Below are 25331 nucleotides of genomic sequence, written 5' to 3'. Positions count from 1 at the left end.
AGCCAGCTTCCAAATGAACCATTTGCTACAGCAAGTCTGTAACCCAGACCTTCTTTCTTGAATCCACAAATTTGCCTACCGCATCAGGCGTCCGACGAGCCTGGAACTCGCAAATGACAACATCGAAATGCGGGCAGTGGTATTCAGGGTCAGCGGGACCTTGGTTGCTTCCAGCTTGCCTAACACTTGTTTTTGCTATAGTTTAGGTTGTGTATTTGCTGCGCTTGCACTTTAAAATGCATCTTGTCTCGGTGTGATATTGGATTTAGGGAACATAATCAGTATAATCGAATTGCTCGTCAGGACGGGATGTTTCAACGTGTCTCTTTTAGATACTGTTTATGATGGCTGTTGTTGTTTACATACACTGTCAGGAATGAGAATTTGGATGACTTGGCGTGTGGTGAATTGATGCCACGTGACGTGGCATGATAATGACTGATTTTTTTTTTAATCGGCAGAAGACACTAAATTCGTTTCACACATTTTGCCTATGATTATTTGTAGTCTGTGCTGATATTTCAGAACGCATACATAAAGACCCAATCATTTTTGACGAAATTTACACTCAGAATTTTTTCATTTTATTGATTTTTGTTAAATTTCGTCTCATGCTGGTTTCTCGTCTCACTCGGGCGCAGCTGAATGAGATCTATCTTTACACTGCGAAATATCGAGATTTCTGAGAAAAGTGAAGGAAACGCGTAGCCTACTCATTTAAGGCTCGAATATACTTAACATACAAATTGGCTATTTCCATAATCCCACATAAGCTACCGCGCACGTTAAAGTATTACAGACATTTCATGAGTGAATGGCAGTAGGCGAGGTGAACAGAGTAAACGTCCTTTTAACGAAATATTTCGCTAAAGTACTTGCATTCACAAACTACAATCATCAATGACGAAATGACTACAGGCGGTCGATGTCAACACGAGTCCTTTGTGAATCACTTAGTTATTCGTTTTTGTTGCAAAATAGTAAATTGCAACCATGTGACCTGTCAGTGTAGAAACTCGTCAGCTACGTGAACGCCCTCCAATGAATTCCAATGAAGTTACAGTATTGGTGAAAGTTCATAGGGTGGAGGTCATCGAGAAATGAGAGGGGAGGTATCTTTTGCTTGTGACTTGGGAGGTGTGCGTTTGGGGTATCACGTGGTTACAGGACCCGGTGTTCATACTGGGTGACAACTTCGGTAGGAATCGGGAAGCGCGTACATGGAACTAGAAGTGTTATTAATGCTTTACATTATCGCCACGTAGGCCGTTTATTGATCGAGGGAATATAAGTACGGTAACGTCGCGTCATCCTGAAGTTGTCTTTGTTCTATTTGTCTAACTTGCAATTTTGTTGTGTTGTACTTTATCGACCAGTCCAACTAACTTGGTTGCAACACTACAGTCGGTCAGTAGCCTATATTAAGCCGAGTATTATGGGCTGTATGTCTTATTCCTGATAATCAGAAGAATATACGACCTTCATGTATAAAGTCTTGTTTATTGCGCCTGCAAATTGTATAGCATATCTCGGTCTTGATCATGCTGACGGGATTTGGAAGGAAGTGCTAATTTAATAAATCACACGGCTGTTAATGAAGAAACACCAAAACAAACAAGTAAAATGTTGTCATGCTGTTAATTCTCAAATCATTCGGTGATTTTCTTTACTTTCTTTCATTCGGTGATTTTCTTTACTTTCTTTAGTATTTTAATCAGAGGTTTTCTAATAGCCTATTCATTTTGCACTTGGTTTATCTTCCTGGACACTGTTCTTGATAGTCTATTTTAGTTTTTACTCGGCTGCTTCTAATGATCCCATTCATCGACATAACAACATGAACGAAAAGTCTGATTTGGTTGGTAGTACGGACAGTGATAACAAAAATGTTGATTCGGAAAAAATGAAAATAACCAAATATGATGACCCTGACGCGTTCCAGGGGCACTTTAATAATGGCACGAGAGCTATACCAGCCACCCATCTGTACAAGCGGCGATGGTTTATTGTGTGTTTGTTCAGCTCGTACTCCCTGTGTAACTCTTTCCAATGGATACAGTATGGAATTATCAACAATATTTTTACGAAGTTCTACAGTGTCGACTCTTTCACCATTGACTGGATGTCAATGGTCTATATGTTGACATACATCCCTTTCATATTTCCCGTCACCTGGCTTTTGGACAAAAAGGGATTGCGGGTAATCGCACTTATAGCGACCGCTTTGAATTGCATCGGGACGTGGATAAAGGTGGCAAGCGTAAGAACTGACTTGTTTGGCGTAGCGATGTTGGGACAGTTTACCAGTGCTCTGGCCCAGGTGTTCATACTTGGAATGCCATCCCGTATCGCCTCGGTGTGGTTTGGTTCCGAAGAGGTCTCTACAGCCTGCTCGATTGGAGTCTTTGGAAACCAGGTGCGTTGCAATTATGCAGTTACTTTATAAAACTAATTCTGCCTGCCATGTATTTACATTTACACCACATAAGAGGAACATGAAAATCATTAGTAGCAATTGCTTCCATCATGATTTGACTGATCCTGGCCCTGTGCCTCCTGATTTAGCCTGCATCTTTCTCCTTAAACATCAAAAACCCCAATTGTCAACTTCTCTGTATTGTCTTCCTGATCTGCCATTTTTACGAGAAAAAGCTTTCCCCATCTATCAGATATTGTGGTGTAGCCTGCTACCAATCTCAGTTGATCTTTGGACTGTTGACCATATTGAATATATTTTAAGAATGAAATCTGATATTAATGCAAAACATGACGTTAATGTTTGTTTGCTTGTTCTGGTTCTTCTTGACAAATGTTCAGTAAGTGATTAATTGCACGCAAGTCATCCAGGTTATGTTTGGTGCTCCATTAAAACATGGGGTATTAATTGCTCTGATTTCCATAACTAGGCCTATGTCAATGGACGAAAGGTTAGCATTATGTCTTAATTAGGGCCACCCGTTTGTCTCCCCTTGTTTTCTCTCATTGTACATCAGTCCTCCACCAGCTAGAGGTCACAATACCCTCTTTGTCAAGCCACTTCTAAAACCATTATTCCATTTGCACCATCTAAATGATATAAACTGAAAAAGTAATTGCCACTAATCAAGCACAGACGATGATTGACAGCAATGTTTGCTAGTAGTGGGAAATGCCTACTAAAAATGAGAGCAGTTATATAACATTTAACTCGCACAAACACATTTTAAGAAATCATGATTCAGCTAACCATGATCTTCAGTCAATACTTTAGAATCAGGTGTCTTTGTGGTGGGCTGAAACAAAAACCTGCAGCTGCTCCGGGCCTTTTTGGATAAGGTTGGACACCTCTGCAGTATATGGATGCATTTTTATTTTTACTGCAGTGATGCTCAATGGAGAAATCAAAGACCTGAATGGATTGCACAGGCTAACATGTTCATCCACTTGTACAACCAATAGCCTAGTTAGATGAATTGGAACACCGACTGCATGCCAGGCCTTATTGCCCAAAATCAGTGCCCAACCTCACTAATGCTCTTGTGGTTGAATGGAAGCGAATCCCTGCAGCCATGTTCCAAAATCTAGCGGAAAGTCTTCCCAGAAGAGTGGAGGCTGTTCTAGCTGCTAACGGGGGACCAGCTCTATGTTAATGCCCATGGTTTTGGAATGAGATGTTTAACAAGCACATATCGGTGTGATGATCTGGTGTCCACATTCTTTTGGGTATGTAGTGTATTACCAGTGTTAGTAGTGCTAGTTGTGTTGTACCAAAGAATAAGGGGTTGCTCTAGCCATTGACTGTCTACCAGTGTTTAGATAACAGCACATACAAGTCAATTGCAGATAGATTGCAGTCTTGCAGGTTGGACCACATTCATTCACCCTACCCCTTTCAGAAGAAATTGTTGTGCCTTTATTTCACCTGGGTGCTGGAAGGCAGAAAATGAAGTTGTAAAACCACGATGGTTCTTGATCTTTTTTGTGTCCAGTGAGTTCGAAGAAGCATCTTTTTGCTCAGTTCCAGCTGAGCGAGGAAAAGCTACTGAGATGTGCCCATTTTATGACGTATTGCTTGTGATTTTATAATATCCTGTTTGACACTGCCCCTGTCCTCATATTCAGCAGCTCCTCCTGCTTGTGCTGGGTCACCCAAGTCTTAAATTCTCATAGGGCAGCATGGTTGGTTGTGTGTGGTATAAGCACCTGCAGTATTGTGTCAGACTGGCATTCCATCCAGTACATGTATACCTACCGGACTCCTATTACACTGTTATGCATGTGCATGTTTCTTTCATCGGCCTGTGTCTGTGAGTAAGCGGTAGGTACTCTAAATTAAGGGATTCTCCTGACAATGTAAAACCATTCCCTCTTTTTCAAGATTAGAAATGCCTCTGTAGTCCCTTCTTTGAAGTTCTAGATGCTTGGTAACGGCTGATTTTTTTGTTGTTGTTTCTTTGGAGATGCATACTGTAAGTATAACAATATGTGTTCCTTTCCTATTTCCCTCTCTTTTCAGAATGAGTGGGTTCTAAGCATTTTGGTCATCAGGAACAATGAACAAAACAATAAGACTAATCCATTCCCAAATGAATGGTTAACAGTGGACTTGGATGCGCTTGTCTGAGTTATTGCATCATTGCTTTTTCTCAAAACAGTCTAGACATGAAGACCATATTAATGTGGTGCTGTAACAGTGCAATTTGAGACCTACTGGGGCCTCAGTTATTTTAAATTTTAAAGTTTAAGGTTTAAAAAACATAAAACAAATAATGAATAACAAATAAATTAAAATTCATGTATCTGACCAAATTATGTCATGTGTTGGCTGGTTCAGTTCTAGAAATGCTAACAAGTTTGGTTAAAACAAAACGAGCTGCAACGCCAAGGAAAACTCCCTGGGGCTGAAGTTAACATTTTCGTATCCCAGAGAACAACATTGCCTTCCCCGTAGCTGTTCTCAGTCAACAATTTACCTACAGCCTCCTCAAAACAAGTTCAGTTGGTTCTCTTGGGAAGAAAAAATTCATAGTGAAGTTCACTCTCACACATTGATGTGAAGGGAAGAAAAAAATCTATAGTATCCACTATCTAACAACTAGCTATATATATATATACATGAGTAGCTAGCTATACATGAGTAAAGTCAGTTAAATATTTTATATTTTTTCAATATTATATTTGGGTACTTGTTCACAGTGGAAGTTGAATTCATTACCCTTGGCAGAAGCCATTGTAAAACACTCCACCCTCCATTCTGTCTACTGTCCTTGTCATTAAAGTAGTAATTTGTCAACATTATGGCATGTTACAGATGCTGGTATGTTGCAGTTTTGAAAACTGCCATTTGCATGATACTGTATATAATGGCCTGTGGCCAGCCAAGGGAACTAATTGTACTGTGCTTATTTATTCATTAATTTTTTATTCATTTATTATTACTGTTCTGCCTCTATGATGGCTCAAACCATCTTTTATAGCAGACTCTGTCTACCCCAGTCCACTACACTAGCGGGCTACAGTGTTATTTTATGCCTTTTGTAACACTATTGGCCACCTTATCTAATTCAGGATTAGGATGTGACAGACATCGAGTGCTATTTACTTGGTTTCTCGCTTTGAAAACATCTTCTTCTAGGTTTTGATTTTAATAATACTGTTTGATTTCCTTGCAGTTTTGCTCATACTCTGTCAACTCCTCACCATGAACGTGTGTATCTAAAATCAATTTTTTGTTGTTGTTGTGGAATTTATGGGGAGTCTGTTGGTAACAGTTTAATGTGGAGGTATTTCCTTTGGTATTTTGCTTCCTTTATTCGCTACTATTGTTAATCCCAAACAACGCATGCCTTGTACTATTGTTCTGGAGAAAACATTTTGTACATTGTCTTGCTTTCTGCTTGTTCGTTGATATTTCTGTATCCACTTCCCCTTTGCATGGACCCTAAGTCAGCTGATGTCACATATGTGACTTTTTTTGGTATGCCTCCGTCTTTAATCATGGGTGAGTCCTTTTTGCTGTCTGCTGAGCCACATTGTGAACTATGTCTTATGAATAAATCTCAGCACTGTAAAATGTTAACCAGGTGCTGAGCTAGCCTGCCCCCCCTCCCCCCTCGAGCACGTGTAACAGAGTGGTGTTTTGCGTTTCCACCCCCTCCAACAGCTGGGCATAGCCATCGGGTTCCTTGTCCCACCCATGATGGTGCCCAATGTGGATGACATGGACATGCTGGCACATCACATCAGGATCATGTTCTACATGACTGCTGGAGTGGCGACCCTGCTGTTCATCCTGGTGACCCTAGGTAAAGCTTTAAACACCCCTTTGATCTTGACAGCACACATGTTCTATAGCCCCCCCCCCCCCCACAGACACACAGACCTTAAACCTTTCCTGTTTCACTGCTTTTATTTTTCCATACTTGATTCTAAAATGCTGTCCTTTCTTGCCCAGGAACTAGAGATGGAAACAAATTAATCGGCAAAATCTGGAACCTTTAAATTGCCAGTAATCTGTATTCACTTAATAACTCAATTCAAATGTGACTATTTAGTTCAGATTGTACAAAAATAAGTGTACAGTGCTCTGCTTGGAATAGGCTTGTTGATTTACCTGTCTCCAAAAGCCATTTCAAATTATTTTTAAAGGATAATCTTACCCAAGCCATAATCATACCCAAGTCATAACATCTATAGCTACTGATGATTGTCAACCAATATAATCTTTTCCACCTGGGAATAGAAGTGGCAATGGATTGTGAATCTTAATGAAATGGTCTCTATTGATTTATTTTATTTAACAGAAATCTGTGTTATAACACATTAATGTCACATTGGTTATTTGAGGTTACTTTCTGAATAGTAGCTTCTCCCTGTGTTGCAGTACCTAACAGAAGTCTCTTTTACAAGTAGCCTGGCCTTCTGTTTTATGTATGCTTCCCTTTGTGTATGGAGTCTACCCGATTCTGCAAATTCCTCTGTGGGTGTGTGTGTGCGTGTGCGTGTGTATGTGTGTTTGTGTGCGTGTGTGTGTAGGTTTGTACGTTTGCTTGCTGCTTGCTGGCTTTTGGTGCATTTGAATTTTGTTTGCAGTACTTGAGTACTTTGTTTGAGGGCTCGAAGTTCTGGGATATTCTTACCACAGGGAAAGGCAGGTTCTGCTTCAGACATTTGGTGATTTTTCATTTAGGGCCACGTTGTGGGGAAGAGTGAGCTTTATTGTTCTCTGTGGGGGAAGTAAACTGTTCCTCAGCTGTCCGGACAGGAAGCCTGTTTGTTTACTGTCCTAAAGTGGACAGGAAAACCTCTGGACGCACCAGGCTATTGCTGAGTAGTGCTGAGAAAGACTGCTGCTAACCCTTGCATGGCTTCCCTCCCTTCTGCTGACTATGAGCAGGGGTTTGTTGCACGTGCTGTCAAAATTGCAACGGCCTGCCTCTAGGATGGGCCAGTGGCCAGGGCACAGTCTGAGCCTTTGACTTTTGTCCAGCCAATGAGGGACCCGGGTTGACCAAAGTGTGCGAATGGTATGTGCCGGTAACTGAGTCAGTGTCATGAATACTGTTGTTTCATGGGAAGTGAATCTGGTCTGCTCTTTTGGATTAATGCAACGGAGGAGAGCGTTCATTTCCCTGCCTTCCATTGGTTACTGTATAGGTTAAAATGTGAAGGCTTACATGTTTTTACTGTATAGGAAGGGGACTTTTTTGCCCACTTCACAACCCCCCCCACCCCCCCAAGTTTATCATACAGACCGACAGCTTGTTCCTGGGCTCTCTGCCTGAGATGGCTTGTTCTGCACGCAACATCTGATGCGTGGACTGCCTCGCCATCTGCAGCTGTGAGTCATTTGTCACGTGCCCACGTCACGACAGGAGCCTGGGCCATTTAGCTGTGTAGCTGCTGATCTGGGGTGTGCGGCAGGCGAGTGTGGGTCGAGGGCAGGCCGGGTGTTTGGTGGTGGATGTTGGATGTTGGAGGATGGGGTAGGGTGTGGTTGAAGTGAGGGAAGGCTGGAGCGTGTGGTTTGTTGGATGATTGGCTCTGGCTCTCCTCTGCTTATTAGAGGTCCCCTTGGCACTTGCTGTTCTTGGCTCATTGCCAGCGCAACAGCGCAGTGCGATGGTTGTCTAGTTCTTGTTTTTGTTCTTGTTATGATGTTTAGATGTCACTCTGTTCTGTCTTTATGGGCTGGTGAGAGAATTATGCTAATCCACCGTATCTAATTTTGCTCTTGAATTCATGTACTTTGCCCCGTACTTTATTTTTCTCTGGTCTTTGGTTTCTACCTGTATAATATATTTGCTTGAGAAGGTTTCTTACCAGGTTTAGATATATAATGTATTTTTTACAGTATATTATTGGTCATACACTGCAGTCTGTAAGTATTTGGTATTTAGTTTCGGCTTTGCTTCATAGAATTCAGAGAATTTTATCTACATAACTCATCCAGTGTGCTCAACTTATATGCTCAGTAGTAGGCAAGTTTCAGACGTGGCCCAAATGTACCACATTGCCACACACTGGTCATTTCTTCCTGATCCTTCTTCCCTTCTTCCTGTCTCTCCTGCCCTGTTGATTTCCAGACATTTTATAGTATATTGTATATATTAGGTTTCCCTAATTCATATTCAAAGACATGCTCTTTACTTGGGGGGACATTGACAGGGTGCTGCTGCTGAAGATCATGAGTACTCAGTCAACCTATCCTATTTAAATTTGCCAATAAATACAGCCAATACTGTAGCTACAGAAGTGGTATCATGCTAAAATGTGATACATGGTTGGAACAATCAAACCTTCCTTTTTCGGGGGGCACTGTGAACACATGGGGGGCTGCAGCTGGTGACATGTTTGACATGCTTGGCTATTTTTGGCTTCATTCACAAAAATAATCTTGTGAAACATGTCTGTAGTGCCTGTATTTTCTTACAGCTCTCACCTGAAAAGGAAGATTTTTACACATTTACTTCCCATGATTACACCAACCTACTTAAGTACATATCCTTAAAGATACTGCTAGCATACTAGAAATCTATTTTATTGCAGCATTGAGATCAAGACATTGGCAGAATGAAGTGTAACTACAAGATAGTCTATAATTGTATGCAAATGACCCACTACTCAAATAACGAAGAGAATTTAAATATCTAGCAGCAAATTTGCATGAGGAGCAGGTTTGCTCCTCATGCAAATCTGGCAAATTAATGTCTTAGCATAGATATATCCATGCAGTGGGAGAAGGAAGCGTCAATGCAATCCACACCATGGTTCTGCTGGCCCTTCCTTGTGTGTCTCCTTCTGCCTTTTCTTCTGCCATGTTATTTTACAGATGTTTACCTTTACAGTCCAGGAATGCCTGTCCCTAAATATGACCCATCCAAGGAATAGTAATTGAATAGTTTCATAATAAGAACCAAGGCTGTTCTGTCGCAGCAGAAGTGGTGTGATTTTACTGTTAGGTAAATGTTGGGACCGGTCATGAAACGGTCCTTGTTGGGAGCACTCTCTAGACACTTAGGGCTTGTTCCATTCGCTCATTTTAATTTGCACTCCTCGCTTCTCTTCTGGAGGACACGAGAAAGAGATACACGGATGAGATACGAGGTTGGAGGAATCAAGGCAGTGTGTATTAGTCAAATGGTGTTTCCTTGCTCAGTCAAGCGTCAAGGCTTGTAATGGATTGTTTTGTACTGGTTTTAAACGACAGGGATTAGCATTGGGCATTGAAGGTTGTGTTTTCCAATGCTGTAACAAACAAACTGAATAATGTGGGGAACAAAATCACCAGAAATGTAATTCTATGTTTAATTATAATATTTTTGGGCCTTTGTTAGTCTTAAAGAATGAGTGTCATATGGATTAAAGCACTTTATAATAAATGGAAAGGAATGACAAGATCTTGCATTTGTGTAGGGGTGTTCCCATGTTTAAAACTGTGGCAGATGTATAGAGGTAGGTCATTTATTTGTCACACATTCTGAAAAAACACTTGTGTAACCTTACTGAAACCTGCTTCGGGAGCCTCCTTGCTCCTCCAAGGAGCATTTGAGGAACTGGAATGTCCTTAAAGATGGCAGACCTCTATCGATTTCTGGGTCACGAAAGAACAGATGAGACGAGGATGGATAAAATAAGCGCTTGGAAGGAGCCCTTGGCACGCCATGATGTGTGTATTTTCTAACATCACAGCTTGTGGGGTCAGATTGCATGTTTGGGAGACATTCTGTCATGGGGTCAGATTGCATGTTTGGGAGACATCCAATCAGCCCTAGGTACTGCCTTATGTGAAACCTCTGTGAAATATGCCTATTTTTGTGCTTATGAAAATACAAAGCTACTGGTAGAACTTTGTCCAGTGTTGGCCTACTCTTGGCCCTGATTGTGTACTCAAATTCTGTCTCTGGTGTTTGCTCAGCTTTTGTGTTTGTTTTATCGTCTAGTGTTCCAGGACATACCGGAAATTCCACCAACGCAGGCCCAGGTGACAGCCCGGAGCATCCCCCCAGAACAGTACTCCTACATGGCCTCCATCCTCAGACTCCTCCGCAACAAGCCCTTCCTCCTCCTCATCCTCACCTATGGTGAGCTGCTCCCTAACTACCCCACTATCACCTCGGCACATTCATCTTCATCACAATCAGCCATCACCATCTTCTTCTTAGTGCAGTGACTAAGTAGTCGAATCCAAACTACATCAGGTTGAGAGGCACCCCTAATGCAGACCTTCTTGTATGCGTTAAAAGGTAGCAACATTGGCATAAGTACAGCTATGGTTTGGTTAATGCACATTTTTAATTGTGGGATATCTGCCATCATTGCCTACATTTCACAATTAATTTGTCATGCCACCAAAATTACTGTGCAGTGTGAATGTCATCTTAATGATGCACGGCACTAGTGCTTCCACACTACATAGCTTACACAGTTGAATGAATGAATGCATTTATATGGCACTTTTCCAGATGCTCAAAGTGCTTCGCTGAGATCAGAGGTAACTCACCTCAGCCACCACCAATGTGTAGCACCCACCTGGGTGATGCATGGCTGCCATTTGGCGCCAGAACCCTTACCACACATCAGCTGATGTGGAGTGGTAGAGGACATTTCTTTTACCAATTAAATCAGGGGATGATTAGCTGGCAGGTTGAGCGAGCCAGGTTGGGAAGGTAGGATACCGGGGAACCCCCTACTCTGCGATGAGTGTCATGGGGTTTTTAAATGATCACAGTGAGTCAGGACCTTGGTTTAACGTCTCAATCCGAAGGACGGCCTCATTTCCTGTAGCACAGTGTCATCATTACTGCACTGGGACATTGGGGATTATTCAAAGAGATGGAAGATCGCCCCCTGCTGGCCTACCGACACCACTTTCAGCCGCAACTTAGTTTACCCAGGAGGTCTCCCATCCAAGTACTGACCAAGCCCACGCTTGCTTAGCTTCAGAAGTGGTATGGTGGTATGGCTGCTGGCAGAGGAAGTGAAAATTCTCACATGCCATTTAGATTTTTGGGTTTTACTGAGATGCACTGTGTAGGTGTATTTTGTATTGCATTCATTCACATTAGGCCTCATTTATCAGTGTATCGGTTTGTTCATAGGAACAGATTTTTTCTCATACTGTCTGCATAAATGGGGGGCAAAAAACACTTTTGTGTTATGTGTGTTTGTGCTGTTATTATTCCATTCATTCATTTTTTATTTAGATTTTTTTTAAATGGTAAAATAATTTGAATTAACTATTGACCTTTGGGCCAGAGGAGCGCCTGCATCTTGGACTCAAAATGGACAGAGCTTTGGGTGTCTTGGCAGAGGCTGCAGAAGTGCCAGGTTCCTCTTAAAAAATATATTAATTAATGAATTCATTTAAAAAAATGTAAAGTTTTTTATAGAATCAAATTGTCCTGATTTATTAATGGTCATCCTGGGGTAAATGTTTAAACAAAGCTATTTGCTGGTATTAAATGTACAAGGCTTGTATACAAAAAACTTATCTTTGGGGTTGAATGGCCATAGATTCAAGGGCATGGAAAACATAGCGCTGGCACTCGCCGGCGTAGTTCCAGGCAGTGACTTCTCCTGTAATTTGACCTATGTGTTCATCCAGCGCAGACAACTAGGCCAAACTCTGACCTCCCCTGTGGCTGACGGTCTTTGTTTTTTGTGGGCTAGAATGTTCTGCTTTACATCCAGTTTCATGTCAAACCATTTTCATTTTAGCAGTTGCATAAGATGCAGAACTTGAGACAGCGTTTACAATAACAGCTCTATCTTGCCAGGCTTTAGTCTTTATCCCTGGCCCTGGCACTTCACTGCTTATACTACTGAATACAATATGTTTTTGGTTGTACTTTCATTAACAGCACTTTCATCTCTGTTCAGAGATGTTTTTTTTTCTTTTGTCTTTTCTCAGCCGTCGATTTAAATTGCCTGCAATGGAATTCCAAACTCCTCATAGGGTATTTTATGGATTTTCATGTATGTGAATCACAAGTTCTGTGCACACGTTTCATTTATGATTGATTGGTATTGATCAAAATATGCACGTGTGAATGAAAATAGCTGTGTTTATGCGTGTTTGATTAGTCTGGTGAAATTTGTTGGTTTGTTTCCTATTATGTGTATATCTACACTCGGTTTTATGAAAAATATTGATAAATGAGGCCCATTATACCCAGCAAACCTTGCTCACTGTGAACCTTGCCCACTGAAAATCTGGCGTTTAGCCAAGGGGGAAGGCAAGCCAATCATGGCACTGGCTTTTCTACAAAATGAAATATTTCTGGAACATTTATTAACGTAAAAAAAGCATTAGAACAACAGCACATCAGCAAAGAATACATATATTTCAGTTTTATCAGTTTGATGATCGTAGCATTATGTAGTTGAACGACCTCACAGATCTGAGTGGCTATTAGATATAATGTTCTACTTAGTGTCTGTAGAGTAAATACAGCTAGCCTGGGTCTGGCTCACTGTAATCTGATTGACGTGAAGAATATACAACAAAATCTGTCCCTTTCCAAATACTCTGTATTAGCGTCTCTAGCATTCCCTTACTTCCTTGTGTCATTTCAAGATGTAAGATTTTGAAGAGACTGCTGATTGGATAGGTTTTTGCCATATTCACTGTTTCATGTTCTAAATATCAGGTGAAGGAAAGATACAGCAAGAATTTTTGTGGACACAGCCCTAGTAGCACGCCAATGAGTAAGCAATTACTTATCCCAAAGGTCATTATTGCTTGTGTGCTGTCTGCACATACAATGATATATAACTATTTCACCTATTTCATCAATTTATATGACAGCTATACAACAAATTTGTTTGAAAATGCTTGTTTAAAAATTAGACATACAAGGTCATGTTCTGACTGGATATTAGGAAGTTTTATTTACCAAATTTGGCAACACAAATGTTGAAATATTGCATAAGTCTAATTGTGGGTTTGAAATGTGGCAAGGCTGCACTAATGATCTGGGATATTCTGAGATACTGTGTCATTTGATACAAAGGGCAAGATTTGAAGGTTTTATTTGCTTGGAATGCAAAAGACAAAAAAAATGCAGTGGCAAGGGCCGTGTCTGCAAATTAAATTAAAAATGGCATGTAGGAGATGGTCTGTTTAGAGAGACACCAATTTTATGTTCTGGTTTTAAACTCTGCCTAACCTCCAAGACTCTCCTTTAAGTAACCCCATGATTCTTTAATCTAATTGTATCAAATTTAATTTTGAAGCAGCAATTTCTCTCCCTAGCTTTGGGCAGTTAGTCTGTTGGATGGATATTTTCTTTGTAGACTGATGGTAAAGAGCTTCACTAAGGGTATATAATGGGTAGGTACACTTATATATGATTAAAATGTATTTCTGCTTCCATTTTCTAAAACCTTCATGGCAACCAGACTTCACTTTGAAGTTGAAGAAAGTTGAGAGTCTTTTAGTTTTTTGTCTCCTTGTCTACTCTCTGTGAACAACCCTTCGAGGTTAGATATTTGGGCTTTACCCCTGTCCCATTTGCACAGGAATCCTGGTCAGGTTCAAACATGTGGGACCTCCTGCCATTTCCTGCGCATCCTGTGGATGAGGGTATCTGTATCTGTTCAGCAGTGCTGATGCGAATGACCTCACTCAACTGTGACCTCATTTCTCCCACAGGTCTGAATGTTGGCTGTTTCTATGCTGTGGGCACGCTGCTGAACAGGATGATCATCGAGATCTACGAAGTGGGTCCCGCCCCTCCTCCACAGCTGCCATGCCCCCAACTGCCTCCTCATTAGAAAGTGCAGGGTCTCAAATCCTTCCTCATGCAGAAATGGTTCCTGGGCCCCCAAGCAATTGTGTGCTGCAGTCTGCTCCCCTGGGTCAGGTGATTAACCACATTGGTTCTGCTTTCAGGATGAAGAGGTGAATGCAGGGAGAATTGGCCTCACTATCGTCATTGCAGGCATGCTGGGCTCACTCATCTGTGGTTTCTGGCTAGACAGAACAAAAACATACAAGTAAGACCTGAGGCAACCTCATCCTCAAGGCTGTTACCGTGATAATCCCATTTTTCCACTGTAGAGCTGGAAACTGGCTGACGCTTTGTACCCTTTTCCAACTGCAGAGCATTTACCAGGCTGGCTCTTTATACCCATTAGCCACTGTAGTGCTTTAACCAGGCTCAAACTTTATACCCATTCTCCTCTGTAGATGAGAATCAAATATTGTATTCTAATATGCTATAACCTGTGTATTTGACCCGCCCCCCCCCCATTTTTTGCTGTGCAAAAACAGTTAATGGAAGACTGACAGATGTTAACTGTAGCTCAGGTGTTTCATTTTGCATAGATTGTTCACAGATTGTTCAAGAGCAGTGAGTGTTTTAGCCATTGTTTTCATCTGTGGAGACTCCATTTGAATTCAGAAGGCATACACCACCACCAGGTCCAGAGGACTAACTATGGCTAGAAAAACACCTAATCTGAGAGGACAGAAGAATTCATTAAGACGGATAGCACAGAAACTGCATATATTTAACTGTACAGCAGTTTGGGACATCTTGAAAAAGAAAGAAACCCTGGTGGACTCATAAATAAACACTATACAGGTTCGCCAAGGAAGACAACTACAGTTGATGGCAGACTAATCCTAAAAGCTGTGAAGGAAAACCCCTAGAATAATGGTCAGTGACATCACCAGCACTCTGTAGAGCACAGGGGTGAGAATATCACAAGCCACCCTACGCAAAACACTTCAAGAGCAGAATTCTAGAGGCTACACTGAAAGATGCAAACCTCTCATTAGCAGCAAGAATTGAAGGGCTTGATTAAAATTTGCCAAAAATACATGAGCCAGAACAGTTCTGGAAGTTTTTTGTACAGATGAGACCAAAACAAACCTTTACCAAAACGATGGTAAACCAGAAGTGTGGAGAAAGGAAGGAATAGCCTATGATCCAAAGCACCCCCCGCTCCTCTGTGAAATGTGGAGGAGGTAGTGTCATGGCTTGGACAAGTATGCCTGCTGCTGGAACAGGCTCGCTTGTCTTCATTGATCATGTAAGGGAGGATGGCAGAAGTAGGAATTTGGGAGTGTACAGACATATTTTCATCAGGCTATGTATGAATAAATTCCTCCAAACTGATCAGCCTGCACTTTATCCTGCAGCAAGACAATGGGCCTCATTCACAAAACTCAAAAAAACATTCTTACTTTTGTTCTTGAAAATGTTCTTGAAAAACCAAATATGGGCATTCATGACACATGTGCAGACCTTTGTTTGAATGCTGGCTGTAAACTTTATGCACAATCCTGTTCATGTGATTATCGAGATAACAGCCATGAACAAATACAGATAAGAAAAAATGATGATTGCCAAAGTGTTCCCAGAAATGTTACACAGATTTTACGATCAAATGTGATTGTACTCCAGTATCATGAATGAATCCCAGTAACCCCAAAGACACTGCCTATGAAACCAAAGCATTAATCAATGGGGAAAACTGTGGAAAGTTTTGGACTGGCTAAGACAGTCACCTGATTTAAATCAAATTGAGCGTGCGTTTCACTTGCTGAAGAGAAGACTGAGGACACAAACCCCCAAAACAAAGATCGACTCAAAGCAGCTACAGTGAAGGCCTGGGAAGGCTTTTTCAAAGAAGTTACCAAACAACTGGTAATGTCATTGGGCCATATGCAACCAAATATTAGACTTTATTGCTTTGATTGACTTTTGAGTTCATCAGTTTTGTGTATGCGTGTGTGGGTGGAAGGACTCAATCGTGCCTCTAGACAAGCTGAAGTGACCTGTGCTGATCCAGCCACAGTACCTGGTAGGCAAATGCACCAGGACACCGCGTCATTCAGAATGGGCTGCGCTAATAAGGATAGGGCCCTGCAGTAAAAGCAGGTGCACGCCTCATGACAGCAACCGTTTGGAAGCAGGGAACGCATACTAGTTTCTGTTTTGTACATGTACTTTATGGGCCCTCTTTCCCCACGGAGCGAACAAGGGGTGCATTGTGGGTGATTTCACAGCACTCTGGACAATCTCCAATTGCAGTCACAGTGTGATAGACAGAGGAGAAAGGCCTGTAACTGGCAGGGCCATGTAGGACATGGGAGGGTATTGAAGACCTGCTGCTTTAGCATTCTCAGTCGGTGCCTCGATGAACCCCAGGCGCTGAGCTTCCCGGCCAGGTCAAATAAAAGCATTTATTTGATTTTTGACTGGGGTAGTATGTAGAATTACTGTCGCTGGCCCACCCACACAGCCTCCAGACATGTGCTCACTCTTCAAGGAAGTTTCACTCAGGCTCCTCCGTGGCCACCTCATTGGCTCTCTCTAATTAGCAGGCATAGAAAAAGACCCAGACACTGACTTAAGGCTGACTGAGCAAACAGTTCCTCAATCCTCAACCGAGTGTGGGCAAAATTAAACCTCATGAGTATTGTGGAAAGAAATGGTAGAACACACACACGCATACACACACGCACACACACACACACACACACACACACACGTCCATGCTTACTGAAAATGATGAAACTCAGGTTATTTCTCAAACTGACTTTTCAACAGAGTCTTCAGCTATTGCATAATGCCTTGAGATCTTGCCTAGTGTATCAAATGAAATCTGTGAACATCTCAGCTCTGTGTATTTTCTTTCATGCTTATCCATGTCATTCATTATGGAGTTTAATCATATGATCTCTTTACAGCTCTGGCCAAGCTTAGTTTTAAATTGCTGTTGTGTACCTGCAAAGCTAATATGATGTAGATGCTGCTCATAGATCTGTGTAGTTCTTTATGATAAAGCATGCAAAGTTCACCGTGCTGAGCAGCTTGGTGTGGATGAGCACATGTACAGAACATTTAGAATTGGATTTAATAAACCATATGGAGCCTTAAAGGTGAGTTTAAGTTTACTGTTATGCGACTATATCAGCCGGTCTGTGGTTGACTAACTCTTGTTGCGCAGTAAGAGTGTGGTTGAGAAGATCATGTTGAGCAGTAAGAGTGTGGCTGAGATGATCATGCTGAGAAGTGTGAAAATGGGGAGGTGGAGCAGTGTATGACTGGATGGTTTCTCTTCCCTCTTTCAGACAGACTACATTCGTCATTTACTTCATGTCTTTCCTTGGGATGGTGGTATACGCCTTCACCCTCGACCTGGGTCACCTGTGGGTGGTCTTCATCACTGCTGGTACGCTGGGGTAAGGGCCGACCAGTGACCACACTAACCAACACTTGTCACCCTGATGCCATTTTGGACAGATGACTGGGATTTGTGCATCAATGTGCAGGGGACACATGCTTTTGCAGTAGACCACTACCACAACACACAACAGTACTGGTATTCATGGAAGGAACTGGAATGCAGGAATGATGATTTTTTGGGGTTCCAAGCAGCAAGGCTGGTGGAAAAATTTTGTATTTGTGCTCAATTTTATATTTGTTTCTTTTTTCTACTTCTTAAAAATGGCTGTGACATCAGTTTAAGAATTCTGATAATAATAATAATAAGGTGGCTATCTAAATGAGCAAAATGCTAATTATTATTACAATCTAATTTAATTCTAATTATGCTGAAACATTGTTAGTTATTAAAATGACCTAAATGCTAACTATGCTATGTCAGCCTGTATAGTTGCTTGCATGCAGACTGTCAACTCTGCCACGACACAGGCTGTTAAAATCTCTCCAAATCTCAAGGTCCAGGGTTCAAGCTCTGTAACAATCTTTTTGCTTTTATTGAACTGTAGAATGACACTATAAAACGTTCCACGTTTTTATAGCAAGAAAAATATGGAATGTCATTGTATTTGTTTATATTTTTTTCTTGTTTGTTTCTGAAGCTAGGACCCCTTATTTGCTCTATATTTGTTATTATTTTGATCCAATAATTGGTTCTTTTAGAAGGCTACTTTGTCATAGCATGTTTTTCCATGATACTCCATAGCAGATGCATTTGACCTCAGCTGAATTTTATCTTTGGTTTTCTTCATGGAAGGTCCACGTGGAAAGTATTTGGATGACTCACAACGACGAACACAGATAATAACGAAACATTACTATTACCACAGATGTTTTATTGTGCATTTAAGTTACATATTAAATCTGTATTACCGCTTTTCTTTCTCCACATGCTGGTAAAATTAATATAAATTAAAAAAAGACTTTGACCCACAGTTTTTTTTAATTAGAGGTGCTGATATATTTTTTGTGCCCTGTGTATTTTTAAATTCTGTCCCTCAGGTTCTTCATGACAGGGTACCTCCCCCTGGGGTTCGAGTTTGCGGTGGAGCTGACGTACCCGGAGTCAGAAGGCACATCTTCGGGCCTGCTTAACTGCTCGGCACAAGTAACTGCCTCAATGCCCTGGCCCATTATGAACAATGACAAACTTCTGCATCTCTATTGGCTTGTTTGGGGTTCACCCGTGGGGTAGTGTGGGTGTTCCTGCGACTATCAAACAGAAAACCTGATAACCGCCACCACTGTTGTTGGTTCTGTAGTTTGGAACGGACTTTCGTTTTACATTTAACTCAAGGCTATTTGTGTAGCTTATGTGTGCAGTAGCGCCTAGTAATTGCCATGAAACCAGCGGCCCTCTGATTATAAACAATAATCCCTAACAGTTTTCCCCCACTTCTCTTTCCTTGCTACCTCCTGCTGCCATTTCGAAAGCCCCTCTGCGCACGTATACTCGTGTGGGTGTATGCGGTTGTGTACGTATTGTCACGGATGTGTTCGTGTAACTGCACACTTAAGTGCCCTCCGTAAGTATGGGAATGGTAGAGTGAAATTATTTTTCCTACATAGTTAAGGCATTTGGATTTGCAATCAAAGGATGAATGTGAGACCAAAGTGTACAATAAGCTTTTATTTCATGCCATTTGAATAAGTATATGTTTCACCATTTTACAGAAACGGCAAATGCCTTTCCCAGCCTGCTTTCAACTAGTCTTTGTTTCGGGAAGATTCTGTCTTCAGTCTCCTCTTCAGAAAGTGAAATGCATGCTCGATTTGATTTTAATCCGGTGACTGACTTAGTCCAAAACTTTCCTCTTTTCCCCCTCATTGGTATGGTTGTGTAGGCAGTGTGTCTGGGGTCATTGTCTTGCTGCAGGATGAAGTGCTGGCTGATGAGGTTGGGGCAATATCTTTGTATAAAATGTGTCTGTGCACTTGTGAGTACGGATGGAAGATATGTCGTGATGATAATTATTGAATGCAATAATTAGCCACAGCCACAGTGTGAAGTATTTTGGTCTTTTTCTCTAATTATACCTGATGCGGTAGTAAATGACCATGCTTCAAAGGCCGTATGAAATGCTTCCAGAAAAAACATCACCGGTGTTATCTATACTGCATTTGATAATTATCATTGCGATATATCGCCCATCCCTACTTGTGAATTCATCCTACTGCTGCCAACCTCCATTACATCATCAATAAATACGAGTGAGCCTGTTCCAGAAGCAGCGATATCTATCCAGGCCATGACCTTCTCCATATTTCAAAGATGAGGGAGGTGTGCATTGGATCATGAGCTGTTCCTTTCTCCACACTTCTGGCTTTTCATTGTTTTGGTAAAGGTTTATTTTGTCCATAAACCTTTGTTCCAGATCTCTTCTGGCTCATCTGTATTTTTTGGCAAATTGTAATCTGGCCTCTCGATTCTTGCTGCTGGTGAGAGGTGTGTGTTTTTCAGTGTATCCTCTGTAATACTGCTCTTGAAATCTTCTGCGTATGGTGGCTTGTGATATTTTCACCCCTGCCCTCTGGAGACTGCTGGCAATGTCACTGGCTGTAGTTTTAGGGGTTTTCTTAACAGCTCTTTAATATTCACCAGTCATCAACTGTAGTTGTCTTTGGCTGACCTGTACGGTGTTTATTTCCGAATCCACCTGTAGTTTCTTTCTTTTTCAAGATTTTCAAACTGCCGTAGTTGAATTCTTCTGTTTAGCTTACAGATTAGTTGTTTTTCCGCCATATTCAATCCTCTTGATCCATATTCACAAAACGTCTTAAGGCTAAAAGCTGCTGCTACTCTACCATTCTTGTTCCTACTCTACCGTGATTTGTTTTTGCATGTACATGCTTATTAGAAGCATGAATACTTGTGAATACCTCACTGTGTACAATATGAGTTGTGTGTGTATTTGTAATTTACGATTGTGTATGCGTGCGTGTGTGTATTTATGTACAGTGCATGCATGCATGTATAGATCTGTATAACAGAGTGGTTATGCACTTGGATGGATTTCTGTGTGCATGTGTGTTTACAGATGTGAACGAACACTTGCACAAGAATGCTTGGGTGTAGGAGGAGGAGCTGTGTGTCTGAAAATTTGCCTCTCTTGTCCTCAGGTATTCGGGATCGGATTCACCATCGCTCAGGGGAAAGTGATGGATGCCTTCGGTACACTTGCTGGAAACATCTTCCTTTGTGCCTTTCTTTTAGTTGGGACCATTCTTACAGGTACACTCCTCATGTCAGATTGAACAGGGAGGTCAGTGCTAATTGTAACTCCAGTTACATAATAACTCTTATTGGAAGGTTCATTGAGTTTTATAGCTAAGGGTATAGTCCTTGTAATCCTAGTGGAAAATTACCCCCCAAGCAATTTACTGGTGGGAATCTTCTGTGGCATTCCGCTGCCCTCTGGTGGAATTCAGCTCTTAGTTTTCCGCTGTCACACTCATTCACTTCAATTGGCAGAATGCCACAGAATATTTCTCAAGGTGATAAGGAGGTGGAGAGCGTAAGTCCTTAAATCTTTGTATTAAGGACTTTATCTTCTATTCAGTTTTCTTCATATTAAGTGTTTTATTACAGTCTGCCTTTTGGGTATGACCCACCTTTCATCCAAAGCATGGCATTACGCACATTGATTTTAACCTGTTGTTCATTTTAAATGGATTATAGCTGCAGCAGTGTTGCGTCTTTGCCATTTTATGACAACATAACATCTAACGTGGTCCTGTGTCCATTTTCTCTACTGTAGGATTTATCAAGTCAGATCTGAGGAGGCAAAAGGCGAACAAGTCTGCTGAGGAGTGTGTAAGCATTTATGTGTGTGGTGTCTGCAATGTGATGCTACATGCACAGGATGGCCTTGGATGGCTTCTATGCCTGCTTTGAATGTGGGTATCGTTTGACGGCGCTTCTAAAAACTCCATTGACTCCATGCTTGCTCAGAACATCGTCTCCATCCTCCTCGGCTTGGCTGTCCTTAACCGCTACCCCGCCGTTTTTGAATTTGAGCACCTTTCCGTGCTCGGCTGTACCGCATCTCCCACGTCATGAAATGCCTTTAAATGTGCACTGATGCACTGATGCATCTTTGCTCGGTTTCCTCCAGGTATGACTGATTTTGACTAGTGTTGCCATCAGATTTGGAACAATGTGTGAAGGATGAACTTTCACCTCACAAAAACTCTGCCAGTGTAAAGCTGGTCGCATCGAATCACTTTATGGTTGCAATTAAGTGATGACTTTGTGGTGCTGCTGCCAATTGATGATGTACAGTAAAACATGACCATTTCTGCTCGCTTTACTAGTCAAAATAGGCACTTGTCCTTTGGACGTCAAAAACAAATCACCAATGGATCATTTTCCGGATTTCACCAGCATTTCTTACACATTTTTAACAGCTGGATACAAATCATTTTCAGTTTATGCCTGCAGTCCGTTTCTCTTCATCAACTTCCTCTACGATCACTTCCTGCTCTTGCATCAGTTCCTGCTCTTGCACTGGTCTCTGGACGGATCACAGTCCCTCCAACCAGTCAATTACCCATCAATCCATGCTCATTCATCGCTGCTGGCGCCTGTCTCAGGTACCAGACTTTGTCATAGCAGCAGAAAAACAACTGCCTCTCCACATTTTTGATATTTCAGGGCTGTTTTTCTTGTTTGAGCATCAAGCTGCTGTCACCATAGGAGCAAAGTTTAAAATCTTGCTAGTTTAGAATGTTCTAGAATGAGGGCGTTCTGCCCATTGCACACCGTGCTGCTGAGTTAAGCACGTTAATGTGGACGACGCTTGCAGTCGTCGACCAATGAAGTCGGTGACGTAGGCGGAATTACCAGAGGCACAGGCGTGTCAACCCCCCGCACCTCCACCCGCCATCACCGCCACCACTCGTGACTTCCCCCGGTGTTGTTCCAGGCGGTGCATACCCAGTCGTCGGTGCAGGACCAATGGGCAGTGACCCCCATGGCTGGGGCACAGCCCTGATCGCTAGCCTCAAACCGTCAAACCCAATCACAGACACGCCCAGGTACGAAACCCCACGCGGTCAGCGCACACCTGCTTCTGGTTCCTCACTCGCCCTCGCATTTAACGTCTCAAGAGCTGCGTGCTGGCTTGCTAGCTTGGGGGCTTACCAGCATTTTCACCTGATAGCGCCTTTAAAGTGACCACTCTGTAGTTGAGGATCCCTACCTCAATAAAATGGTTTTTTGCAACTTTATCCAATACCAACCACAGGATGCAATACAGAATAACACCTTAGGACATGGGTAAATAAGTTGCCTGAATTGAAGTAACTACATTATTGGTCTGCTTAAGGCATAAAGCAATTTAGTACAAAATATAGATGTTTTAGTAAACATCCGCCATATTGCCAAGGATGTGTACTGTACATTTTTATTTATTTATTTTTTTTTACCTTCCATACCCCAATTTGGGAACCCCTTCAAGTTGGCCCCTTTGGCTATAAACCTTGTTGTTAGCCTGGTAGGCTAACACTGGCTAATACATTGGTGCCCAATGATCCAAAAATCTAATCCAAGATTATATTTATCATGATATGTAATGAAGAAAGTTTACCTGCCAATTAACATTTCTCATGAGGAACACTATGACCAGTATCAGTTTGGGGTGAACATATGTGTTTTGTAATGTTGTTTTACATAACACAATGTGATCATAATTTAGCAGAAGTAGTAATTGTAGAAATCTGATAACTAAAGTGTAATCGTAAGTGTAATGCATCACACACACACACACACACACACACACACACACACACGCACACACAACCAATGCAATAAAGCATACACAATAAAAGCACCCATGTACAGGGCTGTTGTATTATTGCTGTTGGTACTTCTCCTTCTCTGGTGTGTGAGTTCAGATACTGAACTGCTTGTGCATTGAATAGTCTTGTGCATGTGTGAGGAAATGCTACAGTTAAAGCATGATGCGTGCCACAGTGTTGCGCCTTTTTAATGACGACTGTCGCTGTTGTCATTGAAGGTGCTGTTTTGGTGTGTTGAGAACATGTTATTGTGGTGTGGCCATTGCTTGTTCATGATTTTTGTTGTTCATTGACAGGAGCTGGAGGATGGCCTGGAGAGGGACACGTCTTCGCCTGTTATCCTGATGGAGACCAAGCTGTAGGCATGGACAGCCTCCTGGATTGAAATGCAGACACGGTCCCATCCCCAAAACTTTGTCCTGTGCTGCTCTTCATACAGTAACACACACGCGCACGCACACACTAACAAGAACAAGAACAAGGGAAAGATCAAGTCCCTCATTTTCAGTTATTGAATAACTGAAGATGACAAAACACTGTTCAGAAAGGACTGGTTACCCAGTTTTGTATAACTATAGCTCCCGATGGGCCTAATCTCTAGTTTAAAAGTTTTCTGATAATGACCTTAAAAACATACTATGCAGGATTTATTTCCTGGCTTAGCTCCTGTGTTTACAATCAAAAACATTGCCTCCCCCGTTCAGCACCTGCCTACACCCCCAAGATGACTCCCACTTCACTGCCAAATGTAACAAATGTGTTGGGTAGCTAGCTGAAGCTTTGTGGTGATGGAACGGACCTTTGCTAGCCCAGCTCCAACGAGTTTCAGTTCTAGCCTGCTGGCAAAATACTGAAACAAGCATGCATATTTACAAGCTCATCAATTCATTGTCGCTTTTATTTATTCATTTAGCACCTTTTCTTAGTCTAGCTTCTAATCTATTGCACCAAAGTTGTATGCCTCTCCCGCCGCATAGCTAGATGGGTGGCCACCTAGATGGCCACCTAGAAGACCTCCAGGCAGGGCCTACCAGCCGACCCTTCTGGCAATAGAGGCAAACGATCGCACATTCAAAACTATTATTGAACTACTAATTTATTGAAAAATGCAACTTCTCTCTGACCATGGATACTGTAGTAGTCCAGCTGCAGTCATATTAGTAGAAAATACCTGACTCATACGGTATAGTATCATTTTCCGCCTGGTGGACTGACCCCTATTAGCTAGCTAACAATAGCATATATGAGCCGGGAAGTGGATTGGAATCTTGTTCTCCAGCCTTAAGTTGTTGCAGTACTTTGTAAAATATCGAACCCACAGCAAATTCAAGGGCCATCATGGTCAGCCGCAGTTAACGTTGCTGAACGTTACTGAATTTAGTTGCCTAAGCGCAGCAGCTACCAAACATTACCAAACACTGACCGACCACATGGCTAGTGTTCGGTTCTTCACCTAGGTGACCCTGTCTCTCCAGCACTAACCCAGCTGAAAAAGCAGCTCTGTACGAGCCAGTCCATGCCTGTTTCTCCTTTTCTTCTCCTTATATTGGCTACATGCTTTTCAGATGTAGCCCACAGAGAAAAAAGGGTCATGCGTGGTGACTGGGCAGAATTGCACACACAAATTGCCAGTGCAATTATTGAGCATGGTTGTTTTTTTGTTTTTTTTAGTATTTTCAAGGAGAAAATCCTGCATAGTATGCCTTTAAATGTTTGTTACTGCTCATTGCATTAAACATGCACAAAATCCCTCTCGTCGGTTAATGAGACAGCATAGGCCTGGTAATGTAGATGGCATAAAGACATACAGTGTCC

At 41.9% G+C, this 25331-nt stretch overlaps 1 protein-coding gene across 3 annotated transcripts; it reads left to right on the top strand.

Annotated features, from left to right (window-relative positions):
* The first annotated feature begins 1071 nt into the window (after positions 1-1071).
* LOC135257089 (heme transporter FLVCR2-like) lies at positions 1072-24126 on the top strand. Of its 3 annotated transcripts, XM_064339511.1 has the most exons (11): positions 1072-2416; positions 6143-6284; positions 10422-10562; positions 14135-14202; positions 14375-14478; positions 17567-17677; positions 18720-18825; positions 20838-20949; positions 21476-21531; positions 22643-22754; positions 23813-24126. In XM_064339511.1, exons 1-10 carry the CDS (start codon positions 1838-1840, stop codon positions 22709-22711), a joined length of 1488 nt encoding a protein of 495 aa, XP_064195581.1. In that variant the 5' UTR covers positions 1072-1837; the 3' UTR covers positions 22712-22754; positions 23813-24126. The 3 variants fall into 3 exon arrangements, 2 of the variants coding, with proteins under 2 accessions (XP_064195581.1, XP_064195582.1); XR_010330589.1 differs by having other exon boundaries at positions 1073-2416; positions 21476-22754; positions 23813-23841; XM_064339512.1 differs by lacking the exon at positions 22643-22754 and having other exon boundaries at positions 1074-2416.
* The last annotated feature ends 1205 nt before the right edge of the window (positions 24127-25331 follow it).

Source organism: Anguilla rostrata, chromosome 6, assembly GCF_018555375.3.
Source record: "Anguilla rostrata isolate EN2019 chromosome 6, ASM1855537v3, whole genome shotgun sequence".
NCBI lineage: Eukaryota > Metazoa > Chordata > Actinopteri > Anguilliformes > Anguillidae > Anguilla > Anguilla rostrata.
Note: the sequence above shows the minus strand (reverse complement) of the source record. Positions and strands in the feature narration are given on the sequence as shown.